At 48.2% G+C, this 24,693-nt stretch overlaps 1 protein-coding gene and 1 long non-coding RNA gene across 3 annotated transcripts; both read left to right on the top strand.

Annotated features, from left to right (window-relative positions):
* The first annotated feature begins 485 nt into the window (after positions 1-485).
* LOC116894348 lies at positions 486-1,630 on the top strand. The gene is made up of 2 exons (XR_004387023.1): positions 486-1,030; positions 1,505-1,630. It is a non-coding gene; the product is annotated as an uncharacterized LOC116894348 (long non-coding RNA).
* A 10,375-nt stretch (positions 1,631-12,005) lies between these two features.
* On the top strand, positions 12,006-24,464 carry Izumo2 (IZUMO family member 2). Of its 2 annotated transcripts, XM_032896045.1 has the most exons (7): positions 12,006-12,237; positions 12,319-12,393; positions 13,512-13,598; positions 13,785-13,805; positions 16,390-16,470; positions 19,828-19,951; positions 24,375-24,464. In XM_032896045.1, the coding sequence occupies exons 1-7, from the start codon at positions 12,006-12,008 to the stop codon at positions 24,415-24,417; spliced, it is 663 nt and encodes a 220-aa protein (XP_032751936.1). In that variant the 3' UTR covers positions 24,418-24,464. The 2 variants fall into 2 exon arrangements, with proteins under 2 accessions (XP_032751936.1, XP_032751938.1); XM_032896047.1 differs by lacking the exon at positions 16,390-16,470.
* The last annotated feature ends 229 nt before the right edge of the window (positions 24,465-24,693 follow it).

Genomic DNA, 24,693 nt, shown 5'->3' with positions numbered 1-24,693 from the left:
AGTTCAAATCCCAGCAACCACATGGTGGCTCACAACCATAAGGCCAGCCTGGTCTACAGAATGAGCTCCATCCAGGCCAGACAGGGGATTCATAGTGAAATGCTGATTCAAAAAGAAAGAGAGAGAGAGAGAGAGAGAGAGAGAGAGAGAGAGAGAGAGAGAGAGAAAGAGAGAGAGAAAGAGGAAGAAAGAAAGGAAGGAAGGAAGAGGGAGAAAGAGAGAGAAAGAGGAAGAGAGGAAGAAAGAGAGAGAAAGAGGAAGAAAGTAAGAAAGAAGGAAAGAAAGAAAGAAAGAGAGAAAGAAAGAGAGAAAGAAAGAAAGAAAATGACAGCCGTGAAAAGATGCCGGACCCCAAGCCCAACAGAGTGAGGTCTGTCCTTGGGAACCCCATGATGGAGGGAGAGACCAACTCCTACAAGTTTTCCTCTGACCTTCACAGACATAATTTGGCACGCATATAAAAGAAAGAGGGAGGGACGGAGGGAGGTTGGGGTGTGTAGGTTGTAGCACAAATGTAAAAATCAATTCAGGGCCCTGCAACCCTCATATAAATTGGATGCAGTGGGGGTGCTCACATCTGTAATCTCAGGGTGGCTCTCCGGGGAGAAGCGGGGTGGAGACAAGCAACTCCCTGTAGCTTACAAGCCAGCCAGCCTGGCATAAGCAGAAGTAAGCAAGAGACAAGGAAGTCCGTGGCCGATACCCAAGGTCCAGCTCTGATCTACACTAACAGGCTGTGGTACTAGGCCTAGACGAGGGGCTGGGATTGGCTTGATGGGAGAGGTTGAGCGTTCTGGGTTCCCTCCTCAGCTCCTCGGTAAGTAAACAAACAAATCCTGTTCCTTGCATCCCTGAAGCTCTCCTGCTTATGTCTCAGCTCCCAGAGTGCGCGCTGGCCTTTACAAACCTCGCAGATTCTTGGCCACCGAATGCGCTGAGTCATAGAATACCTTGTGGGCTGGCGGAACGAAGGCCAGCTTTTCCACACGCCATCCACACAGCGGTCTTTCCCCCGTTCATCGCTTTGGAGGTGGAATGGATGAAGTCGGTCTCCCTGGGACCCAGCTTAGAGACAGTGGCAGGTGCAGGGTCAGGGCAACATGACACTAAAGGCATTTGGTTGGTGATGTGAGGCAGGCAGGAAGGAATGTGGGGCGGTTAGAGGAACTTGGCCTGCAGCCCAGCCAGGAGAGAGGGTTACAGCAGACGGCCTGCTGCCAGGCAACTGTATTCCACCATCGCTCGGGTCCACCTCGTGTCGGTGCCAAACACTGGTCTTTAGGGAGCACAGAAAGCCCTTGAGTGGATGGGTGCTATCAATATGGGCGTGGCCATGTTAAGGACCCCAGAGCCTCACACCAGGAACGAACCGCAAAGCCTTCCCCAGACCCTGGGTGAGGCTCAGAGGGAAACCGCAGATCCTTCCCTAGGGAGATTGGATGCCAGTGTTGATAGTGTGTGCAGAACGTGTCTACCATAGCTTTATTTCCTTGGGTATTTACAGCCTGCAGACTGTGCCCCACGGAGACCGCTCCTACTCAGATGAGGCAAACCTGACCCCTGGCCCAGCTGTATGCAATAACCCCGCCCCCATGTTCTACTCTTTATAATAAACAGGGTGTGCTTCTGGGGCATCCGAGGTCATCTTTGGCTACAAAGACAGTTCTAGGTTAGCCTAGGCTACAAGACCCTGTCTTAACAACAACAATAACAACAACAACAACAACAAGACAAAAAGAGAAGACAGGTGAAATGAGGAAGCACTTTGAAGGCTGACTGTCATGAGTTTCAGGGCAATCAGGCTACAGAAGAAGACCCCGCGTCAACAGAAAAGGGAGGAAGAGAAGGGAAGGAACTGTCCGTGGGAGGATCATGAGGGGGGACTCGGCAAATTAACGTGAAGTGTGCATGCAGGTATCACAGTGCAACCCATTTTCCCCCCTGGTAACTGAAAAATAAAACGAAAGCCAGCACACGCTTTTAATCCCAGCACTCAGGAGGCAGAGACAGGCAGATCTCTGAGTTCGAGGCCAGCCTGGTCTACAAAGTGAGTTCCAGGACAGTCAGAGTTACCCAGAGAAACCCTGTCTCAAAAGAAAAAAATAGAGAAATAAACCCCCAAAACAACCGTGTGCATCACCTGTGCGCATGTCCTGCCACGGTGCCCAGGAGTCATGGCTCTCCCTCAGGGGCACAGGGGCGGTCAGTCACGCAGGAGCCTCCTGTCTCACCTGCAGGCAGCAGCCTGTATGGCCATCCTTGGCAGGTTCCCTGAGTGAAACTGCCTGACATGCTCAGCCAGGAGGCAGAGGTCCTCGTGCTCACAGATAAGCACAGAAGATCGAGGAATGAGAAACACAGGGCTGTCCCTTCCAAGGAAGGATACATAGCCCTTCTTCACCCAGAGGCTGGGGATGGACCCGGTTAACAGCCTGCTGACCTCCGCACTATCTGTGTGGCTGAGACCATACGGGATCCTTCCCAGACCCTTACGTGAGCTTGTTTTCCCCGTTAATCTGTAGAATATCTTTATGGAAGGTGTCATATGCACTTTACTGCGGCCCCGGACTACTGGTCACCTGACTCTACCTGCCCTCGTGGGTTGGAGGTGAGGTGGCGCGGAATCAACGACACAGGCTGTGGGAGGAGAGAAACGCAGCAGCGAGCTCACCTGAGCACTGCTGCAAGCTCCTTTAATGCCCTTCACCCACACCCCACTGGTCCCAAGAAAGCATCTCTTCTAAACAGCAGTTCCCGATTGGCTGGCATTGTCTGCGTCAGCAATCCTTGTTCTCTCAGGCAGTCCTCAATTAGGTCCTCCTGCAGGAGATGCTTTTGTGGCTGCATGGCCCCCAGCATTTACATAGGGGTTGCCCCTACAGTTCCTGATATATTCACAAAAGCGTTTTGATGTAGTCATGCCCTAAGCGTTATTGTGCACACGTAATGGAGTTATTTATCACCAGGAAAATTTTCACTAAATTTCGATGTGTTTAACTATGCATAAAAGAAAGGACTTGAGCTGAGAGTCCTGAAGTTTGAGCCAGCACCAGCGACTGAGTTGTGTTGAACAGAACTGCCTTGTTGCCTCCCGTGGATCGTTACTCTGCTGGGTGTGGTGGTCACAAAGACCCCCACACACACAACCAAGAAATCTCCAAGGTGGTGGGGACAGTGCCACCACATGGCGTCTGGGGACATCATTAAAATTGACCTGGGAGCTGGAAAGATGGCTCAGTGGGTAAAGGAGTGTACCACCAAGCCTGATGACACGAGTTCAATTCTTGGAGCTCTCAAGGAACGAACTAGCGGCTGTAAGCGGTCTTCTGACCTGAACATATGCTGTGTGGCAACCCCCCCCCACACCCAAAATAAACACTTTTTTTTTTTAGATTTATTTATTTTATATATGAGTACACTGTAGCTGTCTTCAGACACATACCAGAAGAGGGCATCAGATCTCATTACAGATGGTTGTGAGCCACCATGTGGTTGCTGGGAATTGAACTCAGGACCTCTGGAAGAGCAGCCAGTGCTCTTAACCATTGAGCCATCTCTCCAGCCCTAAACACATTTTTTAAATGTGAAATAAATGTTTTGGAGTTTGTTGTTGTTGTTGTCATGGTGTTTGGTTTTAGTTTTAGTTTTTCTTTGTTTGTTTAGAACCTCACACAGAGACAGGGTTTCTCTGTGTAACCCTGGATGTTAAAACTCACACTGTAGACCAGGCTGGCCTGGAACTCAGAGATCTGCCTGCCTCTGCCTCCCAAGTGAAGGCGTGTGCCACCGCTGCCCAGTGTAAAAAGAAAAAAAAAAAAAAAAAAAAAGGCTTTTTAAATGCTGTGGCTGGAGAGATAGGTCAGCACTCGGGAGAGCTGCAGGGGACGCGTGAGGGCCAGAGCTCAGCTTGCAGCACTCTGTGGAGGAAAGTAGCCTGAATCCCAGCGCCCTGGCAGGAGGAGGCAGGAGGAACCCTGGGACTTGGCTTTCACCCCGGCTGGGAAAATGTGAGGCTCAGGTTCAGGGAGAGATCCTGCCTCAAAGAATAGACAGTCGCAGAGGACAACCGGCTTCTTCACATCATTGTATACACACGTGGGCATAAGGACGCCATGCAGATACACACAGGAGTCCACACATTCACAACACTAATGTGGTTAAAAGCACACACTGCAAAGATCCTGGTCTCAATTCCCAGCACCCATGTTGGGCAGTGTATGAAGCATCCATAACACCAATTTCAAGGGCTCCAACATCTTTTTTCTGGCCTCCATGGACACCTGCAGACAGCTGTCATGCACACATACACATACATACATGTATGTGGCTAAAATCCCTTCCCAGAAGTAGATGTAAGCAAGGTCTACGTTCCTTCCTAAGGTCGCAATGACGAACGAAGCATAACTCCACGAAGGTCATTCTGGGTAAACCTTGGTTTTCCTTACCAAGCATAGGTGAGGAGTTACCTTTAGGGGCGGAGGTGCTCCTCCCCTAACAGGCTACACCTGAAAATCGTTTACTCAGTGAGGATAAGCTCTGTCCCATAGCTCCATAAATGGAGCTTCCCCAGCTCCTCACCTGTTTCTACCCTCTGGCGGCTCCCTGAGGTCACATGCTATGAAGGCAGCATTGCAGACAGTGGGTGGTAGGAGGCACTCAGCTGAGGGGCTCCTGACCTTCTGTACCCCTCCACGGTGAGTCAGCAAGCCCTGCTGGCCTGATCCTTTTGCAAGGGGCCGCAGCTGAACTCTCCAAGTGGCAACTGTTTGGTTCAAAAGGACGGTCACACACGAAACCATGAGTAAAGTTTGTTTAAAAAAATTACATGGGACAGAAAGAATCCCGAAAGGCAACTTTATCCACAAAACAAATAAATCCTCCCAAGGGGCCAGGGACGTGAGGGACTGCACACTGGTAAGGGGCGGTCCAGTGCACATGATCTAGAGACAGGGCCCTCTGAGCAGCTTCAAGTCCATGAAGGTCTGGTTTTATTTTTTATTTACTTTGAAGAACTGGGACTTAGAGCCTCACACCAGCTTAAAAATCACTCTACCACTGAGCCACGCCCCCAGCCCCTCATTGGGGGATTCTAGGCAGGTGCTCTCCCACTGAGCCACGCCCTCAGCCCCTCACTGGGTGAGTCTAGGCAGGTGCCCTCCCACTGAGCCACGCCCCCAGCCCCTCACTGGGGGATTCTAGGCAGGTGCTCTATCACTGAGCCACGCCCCCCAGCACCTCACTGGGGGAATTCTAGGCAGGTGCTCTCCCACTGAGCCACGCCCCTAGACTGGGTGAGTCTACAGGTGCCCCACTGATCCACGCCCCCAGCCCCTCACTGGGGGATTCTAGGCAGGGGCTTTATCACTGAGCCACGCCCCCAGCCTCTCAGTGAAGGATTCTAGGCCACAGAACTGACCATCTTTCTGCCTCAGCCTCCCTGATGCTGGTGTCTAGCTCAGTGTGGGAAATCCTTTAGCCATCTTTATTGAAATGTAAAATTCTAGGGTGTGATATTAGATAATATTAATTTATCTATGCTTTACCACACCACTCTTCACTATATCCACATGAGAGAAACCAAACCAGTTCTGGGCCTCATACCTGGTGCTCAAGAGTTCTGGGTTGAGAAGCTGAGCAATCTGTAGTCTTTGTGCAGCTCACTGCCCCAAAGGGGGACTTTGATGGTGGGAGAGAAGCATATGCAAGTCAACAGGTCGGCTCCTCTCTCAGTGGTCTCGAGCTTGCTAGTCTGCTGGGTAATCCTGGGACCCACAAGTGCAGGCTGCAGGGAGCCGAAGCTAGCTAGTGCAGATCAGAGAGAGAATTTAACTGGTGTGATTGCCCTCTAGTGGTGACATGGCACAATGACAACCTGGGTGTCCTGGATCATTACTTAATCCAGTCTAATTCAATTCACCTGCTCATGCCAAGCCAGACACATCTGTTCACTGTTGGGGGGTGATCTGCTGCTATGTATACAAATACCAAATTCTGAGCCCCAAAATCTGGTTGCCATCCAGACAAGAGAACTCACATTCACCAGCCTTTGCTATGTAAACCTTGCTCCCCATTTAAAGTTAATTGGTTAATAAAAGGCTAGAGCCTGTGATTGGGCAGTAGAGAGAAAAAGGCAGCACTTGAGCATGGAGTGGGAGGGGTCTCAGGAGAGACCACGGGGAGAAGGAAGATGTGGAGAACAGGAGGTCTCCATTAGATGGGCTGGACCGGGAGCATCCTGACAGACTGATGGAGCAAAGCAGCCAGGGTGAGACTAAACGCCAAGTAACACGGGGACATATGGTTCGGATATAGATGAGAATAGCATTGAATATGCCCAGTCTAGGCTTGTAAATAAAATACCAGGTTGGTGTGCCTTTTATGCAGGCTAGCTAGAATATATAATTCTTTTACAGTTCACAGTATTACACTAGCTACATCTGTCACTTCAGACTCCTCAGTAGCCACATTCGTGTTAGGTTTGAGGTGGAAACGGAGAAAATTTGTTGTGTGTAGCTTGACTACCCCACCAATGCTCTGGGAACGGGCTACGCTACCAGCCCCAACCCAGTTTCCCTCGAATCCACAGATAAATGACAGACACACAGGTGTCTGATTTCAGCTCGCCTGTTAACACAATTCCTGGGCTACTAGCTCCTGCCTGGAAAGCTTGACCTTACCAATATTCCTATCTCTGAACCTCCCACCTGACCTAACTTTAGTTGGCCAGTTACACCTAGGCCTTGCTAACATCCCTGACCACCCGCCTGTAGGAACGGCCTGTGTGGCCACTCTGTTTCGAGATCTCACATAGATGGTCAACTTTTCTTCATCAGAAGCATGGAGAATGAAATCTTCCTCTCCTCCCTTGCATCTCTCTGTTTTCCTCCAGGAACCCAGAAGTCCCGCCCATTCCTTGGCCCATGGCTTCTTTATGGACAGGTCAAGAACCAATGGAGGAACAGGACCTCAGCATCAGAACTATCCCTACAGAAACTCACGTCAGAGAGGGAAGCGCAAAAATTCAAGCTTTATTTTCTGAGCACTCAGGGAGGCAACCAGTTTGGGATCTGAAATCGCATCCCCAAGAGAGACTGTATGACATTTTTATAGGATGGGAACACAGAGACGGGGGTGGGGGGCAGGGTGGTCTGTTGCATTGACCAATCATATTTCAACACATCAGGGTTGGGTCTTATCCAGGTCACCTGGTTTCAGGGTCCTTGGTTCAGCTTTTGCTGTCAGCTCCCCACCTGGACTCTGACCTGAAGTGTTAGAATGAAAAGGAACAAAGAAGTGGGCAAGCCACACGTAGTCAGTTACGACACAACAGCCAGCACGTTTATGATTTGTGTCTCTTGGTTTAGATAATGGGATGACAGCATCTTCCCTCTTGACATCCCTTAGTGGTTAGCAGATAGGAAACACCTGAAGAAGCAGGATTGGAGTTGGGGTTCAGGGCCTGAGCACATAAACTCAGTTTTGAGCCTGCCAGCAAGATGGAACTTGTTTCTGAGATGTCTGGACTCAGGAAACTGTCTCCTGACATGAGAGAAATAAAACAAAGATAGTGCAGAGAATGTCTGTCAACTCAGCGCTTGGGAGGCAGAGGCAAGAGAGTTGCTGTGTGCTTCCTACTGGCTTGAGCTATGTAGTGAGTTCCAGGCAAGTCAGGGCTGCAGGGTGAAATCCTATTTCAGGTGAAAAGGGTTTGGACACGATGGCTCAGTGGGCAAAGGCACTGGCCACCAAGACCCAGGATCTGGGGTTGATCCCCAGGACCCAGGCGGAAGGAGGGGACTGACTCCCCAGATTTGCCCTCTGACCTCCTCAGGTATACCTTCCAACACAAAAATAGATAAGTGTAATTTTTTTTTAATAAGGTAAAGTATGTCCTGTGGACCATTCTGGCAGAGGATCCAGGTTTAATTCCCAGCATCCACATGGCGACTCAAATTCAACTGTAATTCCAGGTCTGGGTATTTGACGCCCTCTACTGGTCTCCGTGAGCATTGCAAGCATATGGTACACAGGCATACATGCAACTAAACGCTCATACACATGAGATAAAAATAAATAAAAATCTTACAGCTGGGTATGGTAGTGCACACCTTAAATCCTAGCGCTCAGGAGGCAGAGGCAGGTGGATCTCTGTGAGTTTGAGGATAGCCTGATCTACACAGTGAATTCCAGGACACCGAAGGCTACGTATCGAGACCCACCTCTCGACAAAGATAAATAAATATTGTGAAAAATACTTAAATTTTCTTTCTCTAGTTTTCCAAGACATTTTTCCCCTCTGTGTAGTTTCCTGGCTATGGGACTCACTCAGAAGACCAGGCTGGCCTCAAACTTAAAACTTTCTTAAAACAAATTTATAACGTGACTTTCTTGACCCACCAGTTCCCAAATAATGACACAAAGACCTTTTATATTTTTATGAAAGCTTTCAGCCTTAGCTTGGCAGACCGTCAACGAGCTCACTGAGTAACCTAACCGTCTACGTAAACCCGCCACATGGCTTGATAGCTTCTTCTTCAGTCTGACACCTCCTTCTTTCTCCAGGGATGGCTGGCAAATTTCTGCTCCGTGTCTCACTCACGAATCTCTTCCCTAAGACTCTTTCCCAGAGTTCCTAACTCTGCCAGGAAGTCCTGCCTATCCTTTCCTGCCTTGCTATAGGCCATCCCGCTCTTTATTAAACCAATCAGAGAACGCCTTAGACAGGCTAGGAAGGACAGAGAAATATCTCACACAGTGAACAAAAAGATTCTCCCAGCACAAATTTCTTAAAACAAATAAAATAAAAATGGGGGGAAATCCCTCGGGGTCTGGGGGTTCACCTTAGTAGGTGCTTGCTGCCATGGTAGGATGCTATACCACGTGTGGAGACCCAGCTCTGTAAGCCCACCATTCAGGGGTGGGGAGAGGGGATGAGGCTGGAAAGAAGGTTCCGCAGTTAGAAGCATGCACTGCGTTTGTACAGAAGGTTTCAGTTGGTTCCCAGCACCCACGCTGTGTGGCTCACAACCACCTGTAACTCCAGCTCCAGGAGGTGTGGTGCCCTCTTCTGGCCTCTTTGGATACTGCATGCAGGCCGTGCACATAAGCTAACAAAAGCACTTACTTTTAACTATGCAGGGGTGGTACATGCCTTCGCTCTGAGCATTCAGGAGGCAGAGGCAGGCAGATCTCTGAGTTCTAAGTTTGAGGCCAGCCTGGTCTACAGAGTGAGTTTCAGGACAGCCAGAACTACACAGGGGAAAAAATGTCTTTAAAAAAGAAAAGAAAGGAAGGAAGGAAGGTGTAAATGAAAATAAGTAGTTTTAAAAACTCAAAAATGTAACATTAGTTCTCAGAGTTATTTAAATATCATGTCAGGACATTGCTAATGCAAGCATTGGGTTTATACAGTAACCAGCAGAGGGATGGTCATAGCTGCTTTGTTTCCTTCGAGTCCGTCTTTCTCTGTGTTCTCAGAACAGGATGGCATCAGCATGTCACCCACTGTCACGAAGACTTGTGACCCAAATCCTCATCTCATAACATTCTCCCTTGAAGTAGCTTCACACAGTCCAAGTGTGACAAACACACCAAGTTTTACAACACAGAATCTAAGTCTACTTTTTTAAAAAAAATTACTTTTAAGGATGGGCGATACATGCCTTAAATTCCAGTACTTGGGAGGCCGAGGCAGGCAGATCTCTGAGTTCGAGGCCAGCCATAGTTCCAGGACAACCAGGGCTACATAGAGAAACCCTGTCTCAAAAAGACCAAAAAAAAAAAAAAAAATTTTTTTTAAATGATTTGTAGGTACATATGTGTGTAGTGTCCAGAAAGACCAGAAGAGGGCGTTGGACTCCTGCAATTAGAGCTGCCATGTGGTGCTGGGAACTAAATTCAGATCTCTCAGCAAGAACACCTGTTTCTCCCCCCACCTCTTCCTCTCCCTCTCTCTCTCAATTCTCTCATATATTACATTCAGACTGCAGTTTCCCCTTTCTCTTCTCCTCCCAGTCCTCCACTAACCACCCCCTTCTCCCACAGATCCACTCCTCCTCTGTTTCCCTTTAGAAAGAGGTAAGCTCCCAGGAATATCAACTAATCTTGGCATATCAAGTTGCAATAAGACTAGGCACCCCTCTTCAAAGTAAGGCTGGATGGGGCAACCCAGTGGAAGGAAAAGGGTCCCCAAACCAGGCAAGAGTCAGGCTCCCAGCTGGGGCTATTAACCACTGAGTCATCTCTTCAGTCCTGAAGTTCAATGTTAAGCACATTTAAAATTAATATATGTTTATTGGGGGAGGGGCACGAGCCATGGTGAATGTGTGGTCAGAGGCCATGCTGGAGAGTCAGGTCTGTCCTTCCACAGTGTGGGTCCTGGGAATCGAACTCAGATCCTTGTGCTTAAGTTTTGTAAGTCAGGTGCTCCTCCAGCCTGTCTTTCAGTCACTCAGCACCAGCAGCTTACGTCATCACCAGCCCCTCTGCCAGGGGCAGCCCATATCCACTGTTGCTACAAGTTACTTTCCTATGAGATTTGTGCATGCTTTAAAAGGTCCCTCTCAACAACACCTCTCCCTCTCTCTCTCTCTCCTCTCTCTCTCTCTCCTCTCTCTCTCCTTTCTCTCCCTCTCTCCCTCTCCCTCTCTCTCTTTCTCTCTCCCTCTCTCTCCCTCCCCTCCCCCTCTCCCTCTCCTCTCCCCCCCTCTCTCTCCCTCTCCCCCCTCCCTCTCCCTCTCTCTCTCTGTGTGCTGTGTTTGTGTGTGTGTGTGTGTCTGTCTCTCTCTCCCTCCCTCTCTCTCTCCCTCTCTCTCTCTCTCTCTGTGTCTCTCTCTCTCTGTGTGTATGTGTTTGTGTGTGTGTCTGTCTCTGTCTCTCTGTCTCTGTCTCTCTCTGTCTCTCTCTGTCTCTCTCTGTCTCTCTCTGTCTCTCTCTCTCTCTCTCTCTCTCTCTCTCTCTCTCTCTCTCTCTCTCTCTCATGGTCCAACTTTTCAGCCCTTCACTCTTCCCCCGTGCCCGTAATAAAATTCTTGCCTTAGATCTACTTTGTGGTGTGATCTTTTGGTGGCAGACCTTGGCCCAGACGTGCCAAGGTTATCCTAACGTTGACGACCTGCGGAGCCATCTCACTGACCCCTTGAACTTTTAAAATTGGAGTTACAATTAGGTAAGGTAATTACACCTGTAATCACTGCTATCAGGAGGCTGGGACAGGCGGATTAGGAGTTCAAAGCCATTCTTCAATGAATACAAAGTTCAAGGCCAGCCTGGGCTGTGTGATGCACTATCTTAGAAGAGTAGGGAGAGAGGGAGGGCTGGAGAGAGAGGGAGAAAAGAGAGAAACTGGGGGTGGATCTGGGAGTATTTGGGGCAATGAATATGATCAAAACATTGCATGCATGTGACATTCTCGAAAAATATTTTTGAGATTTATTTATTTATTATATATGAGTACACTGTAACTGTCTTCAGACACACCAAACGAGGGCATCAGATTTCATTACAGATGGTTGTGAGCCACCATGTAGTTGCTGAGATTTGAACTCAGGACCTCCAGAAGACTGGTCAGCGCTCTTAATCGCTGAGTCATCTCTCTAGTACTCAAAATATATTTTTTAAAAAATAATTTCGAGATAAGGTCTCATTATGAAGCTCTGGCTGTCCTAGCACTGGCTAATGTGGACCAGTCTGGCCTAGAACTCACAGAGAGCTGCCTTTCTCTGCCTCCATAGAGCTGGGATTAAAGACATGCATTTAGTAAAATATTTTCGGAGAGAAATAAGAGAAAGAAACCCGAGGAAGAAGGAAGGCAAGTAAGTCTGTTGAATTAAGACAGTAAGGCAGGATACTTCAGTCTTTCTCAGCCAGGCTTGGGGGGCGTGGGGGCGTGGTTAGAACAGCACCCAGCAGGTGCTCAATAAATATGTTAAGTGATTGAATTCCAGAGCTCAGGAGACACCGGGAGCGTTCTGGGGCCTCCCCTGTGATGTCACAAAGTCCCCACCATGCCTCTGGCCTTGACCCTGGTGATTCTGTGCGGCTTGGTCGGCCCCGGGGGATTGGGCTGCTTGCAGTGCGACCAGTCGGTGCTAGAAGCGCTGCACCAGCTGCGTGAGGCCATCATCCCCAAGCGCTTCCACGTGGAAGGGTTGCAGGCGCGCGCGCAGGCCCTGTTGTTGAGCATGGAGGGGCCTTTCTTCAGGGACTACGCAATGAACGCGTTCGTGGGGAAAGTGGGTGTGTGCTTGGGTGCGTGGGGGAGAGGCCCGGGTAGCTTTGGGCCTTCTAACGTGACACGGCCTCCCTTCTGGTCTACAGTCCTCGATCAACTGGAAACAGTGGTGACATCCTTCAAGAACCAAACCCAGTACATACAGGCTAACTCTAGAACAGGTGGGAGTCCTTTCAGCCACCTCCTGGCCTTCCTTTTCACACTCACGTGCTTCTCCCCTGGGCAGCTAACAAAGGCATGTGCCCTTTGCTGTGATGTTTAGCAGGCAGACTTTTGAGAAAAGGTTGAGAGAGAGAGAAACACTGAGGTTCAGAGAAGCCAAGTGACCTGTCCAAAGTCACACAGATTTGAAGATTCTGAACACCCTCATCTCTATGATGCCCAAGGTGTGGCCGGCCACACACTTCTGTCTTCTTATGTTTCTCAAACACTGCTATTTTTATAAATGGGGTGTTTTTGACAGTGTCTTGCTGAAAGACTACATTTCCCAGCCTCCTTTGCAGACTACAGAAGTCATTTCAATGGTATAAAAGATGGCATCCCATCTTCCTCTGTAGGCATTCTGGCCATCTACCTCTTCACAGTGAATAAACATGGTGCCATCTAGGTCAGACCAAGCCTCTCCATCTCTCTACAGCTGTCTTTTCTTTTTCTTTGTTTTAAAATTAATCTAACATTTGTAACAACCTTCCACCAGTGAGTGAACTGGTGGTATATCACCCTAGTAACTCAGGAAGCTGAGACAGGAGTACTATGACTTTGAATCCCTCCCTAATTAGAGTTCAAAGCCAGTCTCCCAGCTCATGAGAGGCAGATAAGCAGCTGTTTCTAGGCGCCAGGGTTCATGGGAATCAGCCTTTATTCAAGCACAAACAAGTCCACACACATATTTTAAGTCTCAAGCTCTTAGGAGCCTTCCAGAATTCAAATTCTTTGTGGACACTCAACGGATCGTTTTTGCAAAGAACCAAAATGAAAGCCTTTAAAATCGGGAGCACTTCTTAACATTTTATGTGTATGGGTGGTTTTTTTCCTGCATGTAGTATATACCATTTGTGCATGCAGTACCAGTAGGGGTCAGAAGAGGGCATCAGATTCCTCTGGAATTAGAGGCATTTGTGAGCCTCCAACGTAGGTGCTGGAAACTGAGCCTCGATCCTTTACAAGAGCAGCCAGTGTTCTTTGCCACCAAGACATCTCTGTAGCCCAGTTTAACAATTCTGTAAGTGGTTCAAAGTTTGATGAGGACCTGCACAGACAGCATCTCTTCCCTCCTCAGACGGTCCTCTGCTGGAAGAGCTCGTGAGCTTCAGGGAGCATGCCATCAAGGAACTAAAGAAAGCATTAAGAGACTACGAAATTAAAGGTGCTACCCCTTCTCCCCCACCCAGTCCCTTCCCTCCCAAAAGCACTTCTGTGACCCCATCTTGCTAACCAACATTCCTTCCTCTCCTTCCCCAGATTTGCCCCTTCTCTCCCTTGCTCCCTTCCCAATTAAATACTCAAGCCACCAGGCCTGCACGTCACTCATACCAGCTCTCTTCTCTTTCAGCATGTGACCACAAAACTTGTCGTGAGTCCTGCTTTTCCTACCCAATGCCCCCCCCACATCTGTTCCCCATTCCTCCCAAGTCAAACCTCAGTGCCATACTCGCTTTACCACAAAACCACAAACCCCTCATGATCAAGGGAGGGTGGTTTGCTGTGAGTGCATGCATGTATGTGTGTGTGCACTTGTATGCATGTGTATGCTCACATGCTTGTGTGCATGAATGTCTGTGAGAGCACATGTATGCAAGCATGAGGTCATGTGTGTGCACAAGCATGTATGTGTTTGTGTGCATGCACATGTGTATATGTGTTTGTACATAAATGGATGTGTATGCCTACAAGTGTATGTGCACATATATATGTGCATGCACAAATGTGTGTATATGTGGACATGTGGACATATATATGTGTGTACATGTATGTGTATGTGTGCATGCATATACACATGTATGAGCATGTGGAAGCCAGAGGAACAACCTTGGGCATGAAGCACCAGCAGCCATCCACCATGTTATTTTCAGTTACTTTTTTAAATGATTTATTTAATGTATGTGAGTACACTGTAGCTGCCTTCAGACACACCAGAAGAGGGCATCAGATCCCATTACAGATGGTTGTGAGCCACCATGTGATTGCTGGGAATTGAACTCAGGACCTCTGGAAGAGCAGTCAGTGCTCTTAACCACTGAGCCATCTCTCCAGCCCCAGCAGTTATTTTTTTAAAGCTGTATGAATGAGTGTTTGCATGTATGTATGTATGTATGATGTATTATGTATGCACACCACATGTGTGCAGTGTCCTCCTGGAACTGGAGTTGCAGGTGGCTGTGAACCACAATGTGGGGGTGTGATCTAATAATTAGTAATTTTTTGAATAACCGAGCCTTCTCTTCAGCCCCACCCTGGTTTTTGCAGTAGGGTCTCTTGGTGTCGCTGTCATGAAGCTCACTGATTAGGCTGCCCAGCTCCTCCTCTTCCTCAGAGCTTTGACTACATACAATGCCACCTCTGACTTCTGTTCTAAGGACTGAACTTGAGTCTTCATGCTTATAAGGCAGCCATCTTACCCACCGAGCTACCTCTGCCGCACTTCCTCCCAAGGTCTCACTGTGTAACCCACACTGACCTGGAACTCATGGCAATCCTCCTGCCTCAGCCTCAACAGTACTGGTATTTCACGTGTCACCAAGACAACCTCAAGACTTGCTTTGGGTCTATTTGTTTATGTTTGTTTGAGACAGGGTTTCTCTGTGTAGCTTTGGCTATCCTGAGCTCACTCGGTAGACCAGGCTGGCCTAGAATTCACAAAGATCCTCCTGCTTCTGTCTCCAGAGTGCTGGGATTAAAGGTGTGCACCGCCACCCAGCTTGCTGTTTTGTTTGCTTTACATTTTGTTTTATTAGGGTGTGTGTGTGTGTGTGTGCGCGCACACACGCTAAGCACACATGTTGAGGTCAGAGGATAATTTGGTTCTCTCCTTCTTCCCTATGGCTCCCTGGAACTCAGGTCACCAGCCTTGTTGGCAAACACCTTTCCCAGCTGTGCCATCTCTCTGGCTCATCAAGATTTGCTTTTTGAGGGCTAATGAAAATGATTTCAGCCTTTGAGCAGAGGCCGCAGCAAATCTGTGGGTACCATTGGGTATGTGGCATTTATACTGGTCTCTGAGACTAGGGAACCACACAAAGTTTTGTGGCCTGGAATGATACCCAACACGGTTTTCATTTTCCTTTGATTCAGTAGAGGGCATGAGGGTGTAACTCACTGCAAAGGGGTCCTGGGATCTGTCTGCACAGGAAGAGAGGAGTCCGGTGAACCTGCCCCATGCCCACCTTTGTCAGGGGGCGCTCCAAGGCCAAAGTAGCAGATCTAAGAATTAATAAATGTTGAGGTCAATGAGGTGGCTCAGAGGGTTAAGGTGCTTGCTTTAAAAAAAAAAAAAAAAACAAACTTGACAACCTGAGCTCTGTCCCACATGATCAGAGGACAGACTCCTCCAAGTTGTTCCCTGGCCTCCATTCATGTATGTCTGTGTGAATGAACGCATGCAGGAAATACATGAAATGTTAAATGAGAGCAACAAAAGAATGTTTGGTTAAGTGTCTACAGAGGGGAAGAGACATGGCTGGCCCAGATCTACCACAGAAGTTACTGACAGAGGACGAGGCAGGAGAATCCCAAGTTTAAGGCCAACTTGAGGAACATAGCAAAATCCTGCCTCAGGATTTAAAAAAAAAAAAGGAAGTGGACTTGCAATGTAAACCAATGGTAAAGCTTCTACCTAGAATCCTCCAGTGAGGGGCTGGGGGTGGCTTAGTGGTAGAGCCCCTGTCCTAATACTCTGAGTTTAACCCTTAGCACACACACCCCTAAATATTCTGTGATCAGAACATTTGGTCAGCTGGCCCATGGAAATCCCATTTAATCTTTCAAAAACCATTTCTCGAACGAACCACCCACCTTTGCTCAGCCTGCTGTGCTCAGTAGCGGCTCTTGCAACTCTCAGAGGCCCAGGGACCCCACCTCCTTTCCCCCTTGTTTCCCCCCTGTTCTTGCCAGTTCTTGGGGGTCTGCTTTTCTCCACACCTCCCTTTTGCCCCACCCAGACTCGTTCAAAGAGGATATCCTGGACTGTTTTTACTGCAAGAAAACCATTGCCAAGTGCGTGAAGAAGAAGTCCTGCTTCGGTGAGCTGCGGGTTTGGAAGAGCCGGGGTGGCTATGCGAGAGAGCCATGTCCTTAGGGTGCTTTCAAGGCTCCCCACAGTCTGTTTCTGTAGAGTCCTTCTTTCAAGTTTCCTCATAAGCATTTGGGAGGCTGAGGCAGGAGGGTCTGTAGTTCAAGGCTAGCCTGAGCTACAATAGCTCCTGTCTATAACCTTATATCACTCAGGGGTGGGGTAGCGAGAGAGAAGTAGATTCCTGAACCTCACTGGCCAGCCTGGATGAGTTTGCAAGAATTATGTTAAATGAGACACCCTGCAAAGTCAGGGTGGAGAGGGATTAAAGAAGGCGCCTAACCTCTGGCACGCACGCGCACACACACACACACACACACACACACACATTTAAAAGATCCTCTCTCAGAAAACAAGGTTAATGTTTAGATTTTCTGTGAAAAGCATAGAAAGACTGACCCAGTCACTCTAATACCCTATGCACGCCAATATCCTTATAGCAGATAGATGGTGCAGTCCTGCCCTCCTGGCCTCTGCGATTCCTACTCTATCAGCCCCCCCGCCCGCCCCCGCCCCCCCCCCCCCCTGTCCCTCTCTCCAGGTTTCAAGGCCTCCTAGTGATACTTCCTGAAAGATCATTTTGCATCAAACTGCAATGTTCCTCCGCCTGTTTCACTCATTTAACCTTTGCTGTAGATATTATTCTGTTTTTAACAATTTATTTTTACTGGAGTTACAGGCAGTTGTGAGCCACCAGGTGAGTGCTGGGAATTGAACTCAAGTCCTCTGGAAGATCAGTCAGTGCTCCTCCCCACCCACTGGGCCATCTCTCCAGCCCTTACTATTATTATTATTATTATTATTATTATTATTATTATTATTATTATTATTATCATTATCATCATCACCATCATCATCACCATCATCATCATCATCATCATCATCATCACCATCACCATAGTGTTTGTCTTAATCAGTGTTCTGTGGCTGTGAAGAGACACCATGACCGTGTCAACTCTTGGAGGAGAAAAAGTACTTACCTGGAGCTGGCTTAGTGTTTCAACAGTTTAGTCCATCATCACCATCATCTAGGCCATTTTCATTCAAGCCACCACATCACACTCCTTGGCTACAATAGGCTTGTAGCCAGATCAAAGTGCAAAATGCATTTAGTCCAACTTCCAAAGTCCCCATAGTCTATCACAGCCTCAACTCCATTTTAAAGTTCAAAGTCTCTTCTGAGACGCGCCAATCTCTTAACTGTAACCCTCTGTAAAGTCAAAAAAAAAAAAAAAAAAAAAAAAAAAAACCAGATCACATATTTCAACATACCGTGGCACAGGATTAATATCCCAAATGGGAGGAAATGCTGGACCAAGGTAAGGCCAAAAGCCAGCCGGGCAACTCCAAACTCGGCGTCTCCGTGTCTGATGTCAAAGCTCTTCAGATCCCCAGCTCCTTTCAGCTCTGTTGACTGCCACACACTTCTCTCTCCTGGGCTGGCTCTGCTCCCTGTTAGCAGCCTCCTCAGCAGGCAACCCATGGTTCTGGCGTCTCCAGGACAATCCAGGCTTCACCTTCACAGCTTCACTCAGTGGTGTGTCTGGGTCTCCACGCAGGGACAGCCCTGACACATGCCTGGCCTCAGTGGCTTTCCTTAGTCACGAAGGGAGATTTCTTAACCCCTTTCTTCTGTCCTTGACTCTAAAACTAGACCCACGGGACCAAAGTGAGGTTTACTCCATTATCATCATGGCAGCACGCAGGCAGACACAATCCTGGAGACGTAGCAGAGCGTTCTACACCCAGATGTGCAAGCAGCACTAAAGAAGGGGGAGAGTCTCTGAGCTTAGAATGGGCTTTTTGCATCCCTAAAGCCCACCTCCGATGACACCCTCCTCTGACAACACCACACCTTCTAATCCTTTCAAACGGTGCCACTCCATGGTGACCAAGTATTTTATGAGCCTTTTGGGGACCATTCTCACTCAGACCATCACAGTCTTTAAGAAGGAACCGCGGGTATCTGCCTTCTCCATACAGAACATGTGGGTAGCTCTAAGGACACTGTCTCCGACAGCCGCAATGGTCTCTTGATAACAGACCAGTTCCCTGTGTATGTGTGTGGCGTGTATGTGTGTAGCATGTGTGAACATGGGGCTGTGGAGAGAAACATCACAGGCCAGAGGAAGACACCAGCATCCCCTCTGTCTCTCTCCAACCTTCGAAAGAGGGTCTCTTGCTGGATCTGGAGCCTGACTGGTATCCATAAGTCTCAGGCAATCTATCTGTCTCGGCCTCCCACAGCCCTGCTGTTAACGGTGTGTGTATAACTCTACCCAGCTCTTTGCATAGGTTTGAGATTCGAACTCAGGTCCCCATGCTTGTGTAGCCAGCATTACCTACCTACTGGGCCATGTCCTCGGCAACACCAATTTCACACCTGCCCACCAATTCCCCCTAATTGACACCTGAATCTTTTCCACGGCTGATTATTTATTCCGATTAGAACCCCACAAAAGGACTTGCCTGCTCATTTTTGGCTTTTGGTTTGTTTAGCTTTGGATTTTTTGTTGTTTTTTTGTTGTTTTTTTTGTTTGTTTGTTTTGTTTTGTTTTTTTGTTTTTTTTTTGTTTGTTTTGTTTTTTTGATTTGTTGAGACAAGATTTCCCTATGTAGACCAGGCTGGCCTCAAACTCACATAGATCTGCCTGATGGTGTGTGCCACCCTGCCTGACTTATTTTTAATCAAAAAGTTTACTCTTTCAGTGTGTCTGGAGGGTGGGTAGGACACAGTTACAGTTTGGAGGTCAAGCCAAGAGTCTTGGTTGTAGAAAGAGTTGCAGGGGAGAGAAGAAAGGGGAAGATGCCACGAAGCTCTAGGAGGGGGTGGAGGTGGGGTCTCCAGCCACAAGGCACAGGTTTGTGGCTGCTGGGCTGGGTCGATGCCTTTCCTCCATCCCTCCTTTTCACTTCCTTCCCTCCCATTTCCATTGCTCTTTCCCTCATTTCCTCCCCACCATCCTCCTTTTAAAGAGATAGCGTTTCATTCTGTAACCCTCAGCTTAGAGTAGTCCTCCTGCCTCAGTGTCCCAAGTGTTCTGATGACAGTTGTGAGCCACGACACCCAACTTTTTTCTTGGGTTTGGGTCCAACTTCTTTCCTCCTCACAGGCAACAAGAGTGTGGTTCACTTAGCCCTTGGCTTGGGCTGTCACTGGGACAGGCCAGGCTGTAGTGTTTGCCCCAGGTGAATGGTACTTAGGAGCCTGGTCCATGGTGCTGGGTGGGGAGCCCCTGAACAGGGGAGGTGGAGGAGGTGGCCGAGGACAATGGCTTGAAGCTGAGTTTTACTTCTCTCTGTCCAGAGGATGGGCAGTCCCGCATGACTCTGAAGTTCCAGGATGACAGAAAACTGAGGAACATGGTGTTGGTGGGAGACATGGTGACTGTGGGATTGGCCATCCTAACCTTCTTGGTGATCCTGATCGCGTGAGTTACTCCGAAACCCCTTTGTCCCCAAGTCACTCAGACGTGGATACCAACCAGGTGTGGTGGTCCACTACTATGGTCCCAGCACTTAGGCTCGGAAGAGGAGGATTGGTCTAAGTTCAAGGCCAGTCTGAGCTACACAGAAAGATGCTATCTCACAAAGCGGGGGACGGGGCTCAATTGGTGGAGTATTTGCCTAGTGTGCTCAGAGTCGTGGGTTCAATCCCCAGGTTTAGATGACCGAGGTATGCGTCACACATTTGCCATCACAGCATTTAGGAGGTGGAGGAAGACGGTCACAAGGTCATGGTGATCATTGAGTAAATAGTGAGTTTGAGGCCAGCCTGAGCTACATGAGACCCCATCTCAAAAAATACAGAATTGGGGTTGGAAGAGTGAGAACAGAAGAAAAGAAGAAGAAATGGGTGCATGAAGGGGTCTTTGATGTCCCCCATCACTATGCCCTTCAGTTCCTGTCTCGCTTCTTGTTCTTTATCTCTCCTGCTTTCTCACCTCTCTTTAAAGACTGTTGTTGTTGTCGTTTTGAGGCAGAGTTTCACTGTGTAGCCCTGGCTATACTCTGACTCACTCTGTAGACCAGGCTGGCTTCAAACAGATCCAGATCCAACTGCCTTTGCCTCTGGAGTGCTGAGGTCAATGGCGTGTGTCACCACTGCCAGCAAGACATTATTTTTAATTTTGTGTGTGTGTGTGTGTGTGTGTGTGTGTGTGTGTGTGTTTGTGGGGAGTGTGTGCATGTGAGTGCAGAGCTCATAGAGGCCAGAGGCACAGGAGGATTCCTGTGAGATGGAGTTGAAGTAATTGTGAGCCGCCACGTGAGCACTGGGAACCAAGCTTGCTTCTCTGTAAGACCAGTGAGTGCTCTGAACCCCTGAGCCATCGATCCAGCATGGCTGCTCCTTTCTTCCCTTACCTTCTATCTTTCCTTCTCTCCTCTCCCTGTCTCTCATTTTCTCTCTCCCTCACCCCTAAATCACAAAGCTACAAAGGTCCCCAGCTTTTTCCCCTATCTTTGTGGGTCTTCTCTTCCATTAAAAACGGAGGAAAACGAAGAAGAGGAAAAGGAAGGGGGAGGAGGAAGTGGCTCATGCTTTTAGTAGGCAGAGGCAGTTGGATCTCTGAGAGTTCAAGGCTAGCCTGGTGTCCATGGTTCCAGGATAGCCAGGGCTATTTGATGAGATTCTGTCTGAAACAGAAAGAACGGATGTGCAGATCATATCGAGGTTTACCTAGCCAGATTTTTTTTATATATTCTTCAACAATATATTCATTTGTTAAACATTTTTGAGACAGAACACTATGTAAACTTGGCTAATCTGGCTCACTGCGTAGACCTCGCTAGCCTCCAAACCACAGAGATCCAAGTGTCTCTGCCTCTCCGGTGCTGGGAATAAAAGCAAATGCCACCGTGCCCAGCTGTTAATTTTTTGCGATGGTCTCATGGACCTCAAGCTAATCTGGGACTCCTTTTCTTCCTCAGACTTCTTAGTACTAGGATGACAAGTTATTAGCCTGGCATCAATGATAAATCCTAACAGCTCACGGTACATAGCCAGGGCACACAGGAGGGACACCTCTACCTACGAGATTGCTTAGAGCCACAGAAACTTATTCTTGGGAGGAATGGGGGCATGGCTCAGAGGGAGAGCTCTTGCCTAGAATTCCCCAGTGAGAGGCTGGGGGACGTGGCTCTGCCGTAGAGCATCTGAGACGGCCATTATATGGCTGAGAGGTAGAGCATGTCTGCAGACTATGTTCAGTTCTTCTCTCTTGAAGTTGTTGTCTAGGGCTGTCCAGATGGCTCAGCGGATAAATTCTTCTGCCTGGAAACCTGAGTTGGCTCCCCAGGACCCACATGATGGAAGGAGAAAATGGCTCCCATACCTCTGCTGACATCCACACACATGGCACTCCGCACACAAACACACATAAAAGTAAATAAATGTAAAATATGTGAAGGTCTGGATTTGTGGGCCAGACATCGGCAAAGGAGACCCCGAGGGTGGATCGCTTATCCCACACCTGTCTCTCAGCTCCCTTTGGCATCTGGCAACGCTGGACATTCCTTAGTTTATATCTTTTTTTTTTTTTTTTTTTTTTTTTTTTTTTTGGTTTTTTTTGAGCTGGGGATCGAACCCAGGGCCTTGCGCTTCCTAGGCAAGCGCTCTACCACTGAGCTAAATCCCCAACCCCCTTAGTTTATATCTTACAGCTGAGCTTTGCCCCTGACTTCCTGTAACTGGCGTCCTCGGCCGGCAGATTCCAAATTACTTGGGTCCCCCAAGGCAGGCAAAGAGAGCTCCTTGGTGGGTAGGAAGGAAGACATTCTCATCACAGTGACCATGTTGGGAAGATGAAGTTCAAGGACTGCAGACACAGCTTGGTGACTAGAAATTCGATTTTAAACAAGGGAGGGCCTGGTATATGGGTAGGGGCCATGAGCAGGTCTGGTCAAGGTGTGGTTGACTGAGCCATTAATCTCAGACCTGCTTCTGCAGGTTGGTGTGAAGTCCTAAGTGCCTGAGGGAACAAACCTGTTCCCAGGAGGTCAGTGCTGGTGATGTGATCTCATCCTGGGCTGATCTATTTATTTTTATGTGAATGAGGTTTTTTTGTTTGTTTTTTGTTTTGTTTTTGGCCTACATGTAAGTTTGTGCACCACGTGCCTGCCAGAAGAGGGCGTTGAATCCTCTGTGACTGCAGTTACACATGGTTCTGAGCCACCATATGGGTAAAGGGAATCAAATCTGTGTCCCCTGGAAGAGAAGCTAATGCTCTTAACCACTTAGCCATCTCTCCAGCCCTCCCAGCCCTGCTATGTTTCTGTTATCCAAGGAGACCAAGGGCTTAGGACAGTGACCAGACTTTTAGGGTGGTCTGGAACAGGACGGCGCAAACAGCTGACAATAAGGTATACCAATTTGTCTTCAGTTTGAGTGGGAAAGAGGTTGGGTCTGTCCAGATCCCTGGTAGATAATCCCTGTGCACAGGTAAGCAAGGAGGACAGATGAGAACTGAAGGCAGAGATTCCAGGCTTTCCTCTGACTTTTTGATTTTTTTCTCTTTGATTTTCAGGGGCAGGGTCTCATGCAGCCCAGGCTAGCCTCAAACTCAGTCTCCTGGTGTAGCTGAGACTGACCTGAAACTCCTGATGTTCCTGCCTCCAGCCCCCTAGTGCAGGTTTACAGGTGTGAACTACCGTGCCTTTGTCACTGAGAGGTGGGGGTGGACTCCAGGCTTCCGTGTGCTAGGGAGCACTTGTCCCACAGACGCCTTTCGCTGTTAGTTTGGGTCCTAGCCAGGGACATCTAGGTTCCCGTTCATTAGTAGGTGTTTTGTTTTCTCTCTGGGACACACCGAGGCCTTGTCTTTCTCATATAATGACCCCAGTGTTTGGATACAGGCTGGATCTTAAACCCGCAGTGACGTTAGCTTGTCTTAATTACACTGGCAAAGACTTTCCAAAAGGGCCACTTGGGCAGAAGCTGGGGAGTGGGAAAGTGGGGGACATAGCTTTGAGAGGGGGTGCTGTTTGGTCATGGTACTCAGTCTCTGTCCTTTGGTATTTCTCCCTCTGTCCATCCATCCTTGCTCCTAGTTCCCTTGATTACACGTTCTCTCAGCCCTGACCAGAAACAATGACATCTCTGGCCGAGCCTCTGATGTGTGGGGTCAGTGGTCAGTTCTAGCCTGTTTTCCCCCATCCTGCAATCCATCAATCTATCCAATCTATCAGCATCTATCTATTCATCTACCTGTAAACTCATCCATCTGTCATCTATCTAGTTAGCTACCCTTTATCAATATATCCATGCATCACCTAGCTAGCTGTCATCCACCGATCTATCTATCTATCTATCTATCTATCTATCTATCTATCTATCTATCTATTATCTATATCTCATCTCTATCATCTATCCTATTTATCTATCTATCTATCTATCTATCTATCTATCTATCTATCTATCTATCTATCTTTTATCTATATCTCATCTCTATCATCTATCCTATTTATCTACCTATCTATCTATCTATCTATCTTGTGTGTGTGTGTGTGTGTGTGTGTGTGTGTGTGTGTGTGTGTGAAGTGTAGCCTACGAATACCAAGACAGGCCTGTGAAGGTCAGCGGACAGCTCTCTAGAGTCTGTTCTTCTCGCTGTCAACTGTGTGTCCTGAGGCTCAGATCCAGATCGGCAGACACGTTGGCAGTTGGCAGTTTTCTTTACCTTATGACTCATCTCACAACCCATGTGTTTGGATTTTTTGAGATAATGGTCTCTGTAACCAAGGCTAGTCTGGAACTCAGGACAATCCTCCTTTCTCAACCTCCCAACTGTTATAGCAACAGGCATGCCCACGTGACCCACTAACCTTCTTCTTCTTCTTTTTCCTTCTGACCAGGGCTTATACATACAGGCAAAACCGAAAACTCCTGCTGAAGTAGGCCAGTGACTTTGGTGTTTGTGAAAGGAATATAAATTTAATAAAAGCTGTGTGAATTCTTTAATGTCTGTCCATTCTCGGCGGACACTTGACCCTTTGGTTTTTGTAAGTGCTCTCTCTTTCTATGTGTAGTTCAGACATTAAACACACTGCCTAGTGTGATAGCAAGTTCCACCTCTGAGCTCCATACCCCGTTCTTTTACCTTTTGGGGGGTGGGAAGGGCTGTCTTTTTTTTTTTTTAAAGACAGGACATGATGGTTAGTGTTGTCAACTTGA

Source organism: Rattus rattus, chromosome 2 (genome assembly GCF_011064425.1).
Source record: "Rattus rattus isolate New Zealand chromosome 2, Rrattus_CSIRO_v1, whole genome shotgun sequence".
Classification (NCBI taxonomy): domain Eukaryota; kingdom Metazoa; phylum Chordata; class Mammalia; order Rodentia; family Muridae; genus Rattus; species Rattus rattus.
Note: the sequence above shows the minus strand (reverse complement) of the source record. Positions and strands in the feature narration are given on the sequence as shown.

Coding starts and splice junctions, on each gene's coding strand:
- Izumo2 (XM_032896045.1), top strand. CDS start 12,006: ATGCCTCTGGCCTTGACCCTGGTGATTCTGTGCGGCTTGGTCGGCCCC. Junction 13,599..13,784: donor AAGAGACTACGAAATTAAAG/GTGCTACCCCTT, acceptor CTTCTCTTTCAG/CATGTGACCACAAAACTTGT. Junction 19,952..24,374: donor TTCTTGGTGATCCTGATCGC/GTGAGTTACTCC, acceptor CCTTCTGACCAG/GGCTTATACATACAGGCAAA.